At 37.5% G+C, this 7,671-nt stretch overlaps 2 protein-coding genes across 4 annotated transcripts in view; one reads left to right on the plus strand and one right to left on the minus strand.

Moving 5' to 3' along the window:
- The window catches only part of LOC107615977 (probable LRR receptor-like serine/threonine-protein kinase At1g05700), a 52,195-nt gene that overhangs the window by 24,677 nt on the left and 19,847 nt on the right, over nucleotides 1-7,671 (minus strand). The window contains exon 15 of one of the 2 annotated variants that reach the window (XM_016317988.2): nucleotides 6,059-6,097. The exons of the other annotated variant lie outside the window; for it this stretch is intronic. Coding sequence (XP_016173474.2) covers nucleotides 6,059-6,097 — 39 coding nt within the window. Of the gene's footprint in view, nucleotides 1-6,058; nucleotides 6,098-7,671 lie in introns of those variants that run through there. 2 annotated transcript variants of the gene reach the window in all.
- Nucleotides 4,247-7,671, plus strand: part of LOC107614790 (putative disease resistance RPP13-like protein 1) — a 17,371-nt gene continuing 13,946 nt past the window's right edge. Inside the window, exons 1-2 of one of the 2 annotated variants that reach the window (XM_021112188.1) lie at nucleotides 4,257-7,021; nucleotides 7,065-7,671. In XM_021112188.1, coding sequence (XP_020967847.1) covers nucleotides 4,537-7,021; nucleotides 7,065-7,671 — 3,092 coding nt within the window. In that variant the 5' untranslated portion in view covers nucleotides 4,257-4,536. The other variant, XM_021112189.1, reaches the window with a different exon arrangement.

The following is a 7,671-nucleotide window of genomic DNA, read 5'->3' on the forward strand; positions in this document are numbered from 1 at the left end:
ATAAAAAAATATGAAAAACATAAAGTAATTTAAAGAAAAATAAATGTCATAAAAGTGAGAAGAAAAATAAAAAAAATTTTAAGTTATAATAATGAGACACATGAGAAGTACATGCTCTTTTTTTTTATATGATAACCGATTGTGAGTAACCCGGCGTTATGGAGATTGTGGGTGTTATACAAGGCTGTGACGGCGGAAAGCTGGAGTTAGGTGGGAGATGAAATCGGACCGTCCGATTTATTGCTGGAGAAAGAAACTCAAATCGGACGGTCCGATTTGTGGGTTGGTTGGTCTGGTTGCATGTAATCGGACGGACCGATTTGTTGCTTGCCGAATTCAGTTGAATCCAAGAGACCACAAATCGGTCCTAGGAATTTGTGGTAAAAAATCCAAGAGACCACAAATCGGTCCCAGGGATTTGTGGTAAAAAAAAATTTTGATCCCTTGGCACCTTAATCAGACCCACTGATTTGCTGCTTGGTAAATCAGCTGCAAAGTAATCGGTGGCAGCGATTTGTAATGCGTGAAAAATTGTGAATGAACCGGTCGGACCGTTTGATTTAGTGAGTCATGCGTACATAAATGAAGATTGTACCCATAACTCCCATTTCTTCTTCTTCTTCAATCCGTGAGTTCCCATTTCTTCTTCTTCTTCAGTCCGTGAGTCTCTGCATTTAGGTGATGTTCTTCCTCTTCTCTCATCCTTTTTTATTTTTGTAGATTAGATTTTATTGAGGGTGAGTCCGATTTAAAGTAGTATAATATTATGGATAATAGAGTTGTATTAAAAATTTATTGTTATGGACAGATTTTATTAGAAACATATGAGGGAGTTCAATTTGTATGTGAAAATCCATTAGATGTTGTTATTCCGTTCACGTTGTCATTGGATGAATTGAAAAGTGTGATTTGTGAGAAGATACATTCAGAAAGATCTAGAAGAATATCGTGTATTTTGTACAGGTATCCTTTACCTGTGTTTGGTGGATTCGTTCATTTTCAGACGAAATACGTGACAGATGAAGCGAGTATCGCCAGCGAATATCGTGCATCGAGTTGTATATTGAGTTCGAGCAATCTGAAACAGACCGAAATATTGAACTGGAAAATTATAATAGTGATAGCGAGGAAGATTTTGAAAGTAACTATGAGATCGTTGGTCCAGGTGAAAACGAAGATGGAGCTGACGGCACCATGAACGCAGATGTGGCGGAGGTTGCTAATGCACTAGCAAACTCGCTTCCGTTTCAGGAGCCTTCTTTCATGCGGTCGTTGGACTTGAAAACGATGAATGCACCGGAATTTTCGCAATATATGAATGCAGGTATGCCCTTTGTGACCATACCATTTGATTAATTTATTAATTACTAGTTCTCTATGTAGATAGAATAGCGAATGTAGAAAGAATAGCGAATGTAAAGACTATTATAGGAGGATTTTAATTTTATATATATATTTAATGATTATTTATGAAAATATATATCTTGCGGTGTGATTGTGGCAGAGCTTCCTGTTGTGGCCGACGGTGAATTTACGGTGGGGATGGAATTCAATTCAAGGGAGGAAGTAATCAAGGCAATGAAAGACTATACCATCCGTAGAGGGGTAGACTATCGGGTTTATGAGTCGGAACCGACGACATTCTATGCTAAATGTACACAATATGGCAAAGGTTGTGATTGGCTGATCAGGGTTACGAAAATGCAGAAGAAGTACTGCTGGGAGATAAGGAGGTACAATGGTAGTCACACTTGTACCAGATCGAAAATTTCTCAAGACCATTCGAAACTGGACTCCAAGACAGTTGCAGAAGCAAAGCCGTTGGTTGAGGTTGACCCATCTTTGAAGGTGAAACCAGTCATTGCGGAAGTCCAGTCGAAGTTTAACTACACCATCAGCTATCGAAAAGCTTGGTTAGCAAAGCAGAAGGCGGTTGAGTCAATTTTCGGAGGTTGGGAGGCATCGTACGAAGCTTTACCCATATGTTTTGAGGCCATGTGTCACAAGGAGCCGTCAGTAGTGGTTCACTTTGAAACAATGCCTGCGTACCAGGGAGATGACTTGGTTCCTGATATCCGTGTACTACATAGAGTCTTCTGGAGTTATTACCCTTGTATTAGGGTCTTCAGACATTGCAAGCCAGTAGTGCAGGTAGACGGGTGCAACTTCAAACTGGTGCAAGCACTCGGCCTCCATCGCCTCAAAACTACTCATGGTTGGTCCTGTAACCGGAAGACCATTTGTCGGCAGACCTAGAATTATTGCCACATCTTCCAACGTCACCGCACACTCACCAACCGAAAAATGAAAGGTGTGCGTCTCAGGTCGCCATCTCTTAATCGGAGCATTAATCATTGCTGACTGACACTGGATTACCCCAATTTGGGAAACATAATAAAAATCCATCTCCCGTAAGTGACCCTCAACAATTTCGTTGTACCGATCGAGCGGCTTCAAGTGATCGCATACCAACATCCGTGAACCCTACAAGATCACATTTCCTTTATAAATTCTAGTGTAACATAACTATATTAACAATAATATAATTTCCCTTACATGTCCCTTACAATAATATAATCTGCCTATTAAACATACATACATTGTAAACATGCATAGTAATTTAATTATATTTAAAAGCTAATATTACAATTGTTAAATGATCAAAATATATAAAAGATAATTATAAAATTTAATTACCCTTATTAATGCCAATATCACCAATTCATTACATAATAAAAGGATCAGAAAAATTGGAGAAATATTTTAATTAAGAATAAAGAAATTAAAAAGTAATTTTGCTATTTAAGCAGGACTAATACTAAATCTCCATTTTGGTCCCTGAAATTCACGCGATTACTCATTTTGGTCCCTGAAATTTAAAATTACCTATGTTGATCCTCCAGATTCAAGTCCAGCACCAATATGGTCCCTCAATTCTTTCCGTGTTGAGATTGCACTCTCCTTGCCACGCTGGATGATGAGTAAACAACATCGTTTACTTTTGGCGTCCAAACAAGTTAGAAACGAAGAATAGTAGAGGTAGAGAAGAAGACGAATACTTTATTTTGGGTCTCCATCGTTTCTTCTCCCTTTATATACAAAACGATGACATTTCTGACTTGTTTGGGTGCCAAGAATAAACGACGTCGTTTATTCATCATCCAACGTGGTAGGAAGGGTGTCATCTGAGCATTCCATTTGCCTAGTCATCACCGGAAAGAATCGAGGGACCACATTGGTGCCTAAACTTGAATATGAAGAACTAGTATAGGTAATTTTGAATTTCAGGGACCAAAATGAGTAATCGTGTGAATCTCAGGGACCAAAATGGGTATTTAGTCATTTAAGCAGACATAGCATCATGATAGAGACTAGAGAGACTTAAGTTGACGTGACATTATAGTAGAAAGCAAGAAGACTAATAATATATTTAAAAATTATTTTAAGTTCTGTTTTAATAGATAAATTTATAAGTAAATCATATTTGTTATAGCATCAACTACCATTTTATTTTGATAAACACCAGTTCAGAATTATTTTAAGTGATTCTCTACATACATAGGCTAATAATACCATGATCCTTTTCAGTTTGTGGCATTGGGAAATTTTTAACAAGACAAATCTCAAGAGCGTTGGTGATAGGTAATTGATATTAGCTACTAATTGATCCATGGTAAACTGGTAAAGTATCATTTTAGCCTATTTATTTTTGATAAAATTATTACAAAAAAAAAAGTCATATATTAGATTACAAGTATTGTCTTAAGTGGCAAGTTAATTGTTTGCATCGAAGATATATATGCTAATCTCATTACCATAGTCTTTCTCTGGTAAATTAAGATAACATACTTCCTCCTCCTCCTTTTTTTTTCTTTAAAATTAAAAAAGTGCTTATTAGCAGTGAACTCACTAATCCTGTTTTGCGTAAAAAGTGAAGGTCTATTGTTCTGGACTAGTGATATGCTTTCTGTCTTTTCACTGTGGATATAAAATCAAAAGACTTGACGCACACGACTTTGTCACCGGCCACATTTTATTGTAGATTTTATCAACTATGTTCCTAGAAACACTATTTCATGGATCGTGTAAGCTGCTTCTTATCATTTACATTTTGTTTAGGTGATCTGAGTTCTTACATATTTGGATTTTGGATACTCTAATATGCTACATATCTGACAGAAATCTTTGAAAGAAACAATTCCTTATTGTTATGTTGATAATTAAGATTGGTAATGAAATCTTTTAAAATGACGCAAGAAATAAATAAACGATTTTATAACAATTGTTATGAATATTTATTAATTAATTATTATCCATGTTTCAGCACTGTACAAATACAAATATTAAACTAAAGCAAAGAACATCGTTACTTTATTATTATTTGTGTTCTGCTGCCTCTGCAAATGCAAAACACTTGAGATTCCTTTTGCTTGAGAAAACCCAGAGATCTGAATACATTATATCGATCTAGCTACAACAACTTCTCTCAACCCCTTTCATTCCTTTCTCATCATCTGCTGCGCTTGATTTAGAATCATGGCTTCAAAACTTGAAGGTGGAGCTTATCTCTCTTCTTTTGTTGATGCTGTTTCAAAGAAGTTGTCTTCAATACTTGAAGATGATGACTTTGTCCTCCAAGGAAACCACTCTGCTCGGAAGTTGCTTGAAAAGCTGGATGATTATCTGTGTGATGTTGAACCTGTGCTTGATGATGCTGAGCTGAAGCAGTTCGGTAACGATAGAGTGAAGAAGTGGCTTGTTGATCTCCAAGATGCTCTCTATATGGCTGATGACTTTCTTGATGAACTCTCCACTAAAGCTGCCACTGCCACTCCAAGGGATCCAGGTAACTCTTCTCCCTGGTCTTACTCTGTTGATTCAACTATTGAAGATAATGGTGTCAATGTCATCGAAAAAATAGTTGGCACACTAGAGTTTCTTGTAGGGCGAAAAGATAAACTTGGTCTGATAAAGAGTGCCAAGTTGGACACATCATGGAGAATCCCATCCACATCTCTTGTTGTGAGTTCTGACATATTTGGTCGGGACCAAGACAAGGAGAACATAATCAAATTGCTGTTAGATGATACCTGTGACGCCCAATCACCTGTGACTGTGATCCCCATCGTGGGTATGGGTGGAATAGGAAAAACTACTTTGGCTCAACTGGTTTACAATGATATCAAAGTCGTGGCAAAATTTGAGACTAGAGCATGGGTGTGTGTTGCTGAAAATTCTGATCCTGTTAATGTTACAAGGACAATAGCAGGGGCAATAGATTTTCCTCCCTGTAACATGGATAACTTTGATTCACTTCAGACTGATTTGAAAATGAAGTTGACAGGTAAGACATTTTTAGTTGTCTTAGATGATGTCTGGCATGATCAACGAGAAACATGGGAGGATTTTCTGAAACCTTTTCGATATGGGAGTAATGGAAGTAAGATTCTCCTTACAACCCGTAGTGAAAAGGTTGCTTCTGTGTTCGCAACTAACAATCTACATTATCGACTAAGTTTATTGTTGGAGGAAGATTGTTGGTCGGTGTTTTTGAAGCATTCATCTATTTCTACTAATTCTAAACAATATACAACTCTAGAACCAATTGGTAGAAAAATTGTTGAAAAGTGTAAGGGGTTACCTTTGGCTGTGAAAACACTTGGAGGTTTATTGCGCAATAAGTATTATGAAGGGGACTGGGAAAATATACTTGAAAGTGAAATTTGGGAACTCTCGGAAGATGATAGTAAGATTGTTCCTGCATTAAGAGTTAGTTATCACTACCTCCCTTCACATTTAAAGAGGTGTTTTGTTTATTGCTCGTTATATCCTGAGGATTATGAATTTGACAAAGATGAATTAATTCTATTATGGATGACAGAAGATCTTTTACAAGCAAAGGGAAACAACAGATTAGAAAATATTGGTTGTGCATATTTTGATGAATTAGTTGCAAGATCATTTTTTCAACCTTCTAGTACTAATAAAAGGTTATTTGTAATGCATGATCTCATACATGATCTAGCAATATTTATTGCTGGGAAATTCCATTTCCACCTCAATGAATGGGAAAATCTACACATGATAGACAGCAAAACTCGTCATCTCTTGGTTACTGAATATAAGGGTAGCTTCCACTTATTTCAAGAAGCCTATAATAGAGCAGTACACATGAGAACATTTTTAGATCTTTCTGTGTTTGACTGTTTTCAATCAATTGATATTGAAAGCAATCCTTGGTTATTACGACAACGATTGAGAGTTTTGTCATTTTATTCATTTACTATAGAGTCATTGCCTGATTCAATAGGTGAATTGATTCATTTGCGTTATTTGAATCTTTCTCGCACCCCTATTGTGGCATTGTCTGAGTCAATATGTAAATTATACAATCTCCAAACCTTGAAGTTGAGGAATTGTACAAAACTTGAGATGCTTCCGAGCTGCATGCATGATCTTGTGAACCTGCGCCACCTTGATATTCGAGGTGCTTCTTGTCTGAAAGAGATGCCGAAAAGAATGAGCAAGTTAAAGCATCTAAACTTCTTAAGCTACTATATCGTCGGCGCGCAAGAAGAGAATGGGATAAGAGAACTGGGATCGCTGGACAATCTTCATGGCTCATTTTGCATTTCCAAGTTGGAGAACGTCAAGAATAGTGGTGAAGCTTTGGAGGCAAAAATGGGTAACAAGAAGCACATCAACACCTTAAAATTGAAATGGGTTCCAGATGGTGACATTGATGATGTTCAAACTGAGAGAGATATACTTGACAAGTTACAACCTCATCCAAACTTGGAAAAGTTATCAATTGAGGGTTATCGGGGTGAAACATTCCCAGATTGGTTAGGCCTTTCGTGCTACTCCAATATGACCAAATTGAGGCTGGATCGTTGTATGAATTGTTATGAGCTTCCTTCATTGGGACAGTTACCCTCTTTACAGCATCTGGAGTTTTCTGATCTTGATGGGTTGGAGAAAATTGGTTTAGAGTTTTACAACAAAAACAATGCATCATTTCGGCAGGAAACACCCTTCAAATCTCTTGAAACTCTGAAAATTGTAGCAGGAGACACCCTTCAAATCTCTTGAAACTCTGAAAATTGTAAATATGTCTAGTTGGCGGGAATGGCATTTTCCTGATGAGTTTGATGGTTTTCCTAAGCTTAGAATCCTTTCAATAAAAAGTTGTCCGGTGTTAAAGGGAGGTCTGCCTGCTCACCTTCCGGCTCTGGAGGAACTTACCATTGTTGAATGTGAAGAGCTTGCTTGTTCGCTGCCGAGGGCTCCCAACCTTCACCAAATACATGTAAAGGGTAATAGGTCTTCTACATATGCGACACGAGGGCACAAGGTAGTAATTGAAGAAACCCAGCTGGCAAAATCCGTTATGGAGTGTCTACCCCACATCCAACCGCCACTTATCCAACATCTGGAAATCAGTAACGTTTGGTCAGCGATATCAATTTCAGAAGATTATTTGCCCGCTTCGTTACAGTCTCTGGAAATCTTTTATTGTTCAAAATTAACATTTTCAGAGCAACTGCAGCACAAGTCGCTAACGAAGATATCTGTAGTGGGGTGTCATTCGCTGAAGTTGCTTCCATTGTGGGACTTTCCAAATCTCAAGAATCTCAAAGTCAGTGTATGCCAAAGAGTGGAATATGTTGA

This window comes from Arachis ipaensis, chromosome B09 (genome assembly GCF_000816755.2).
Source record: "Arachis ipaensis cultivar K30076 chromosome B09, Araip1.1, whole genome shotgun sequence".
NCBI lineage: Eukaryota > Viridiplantae > Streptophyta > Magnoliopsida > Fabales > Fabaceae > Arachis > Arachis ipaensis.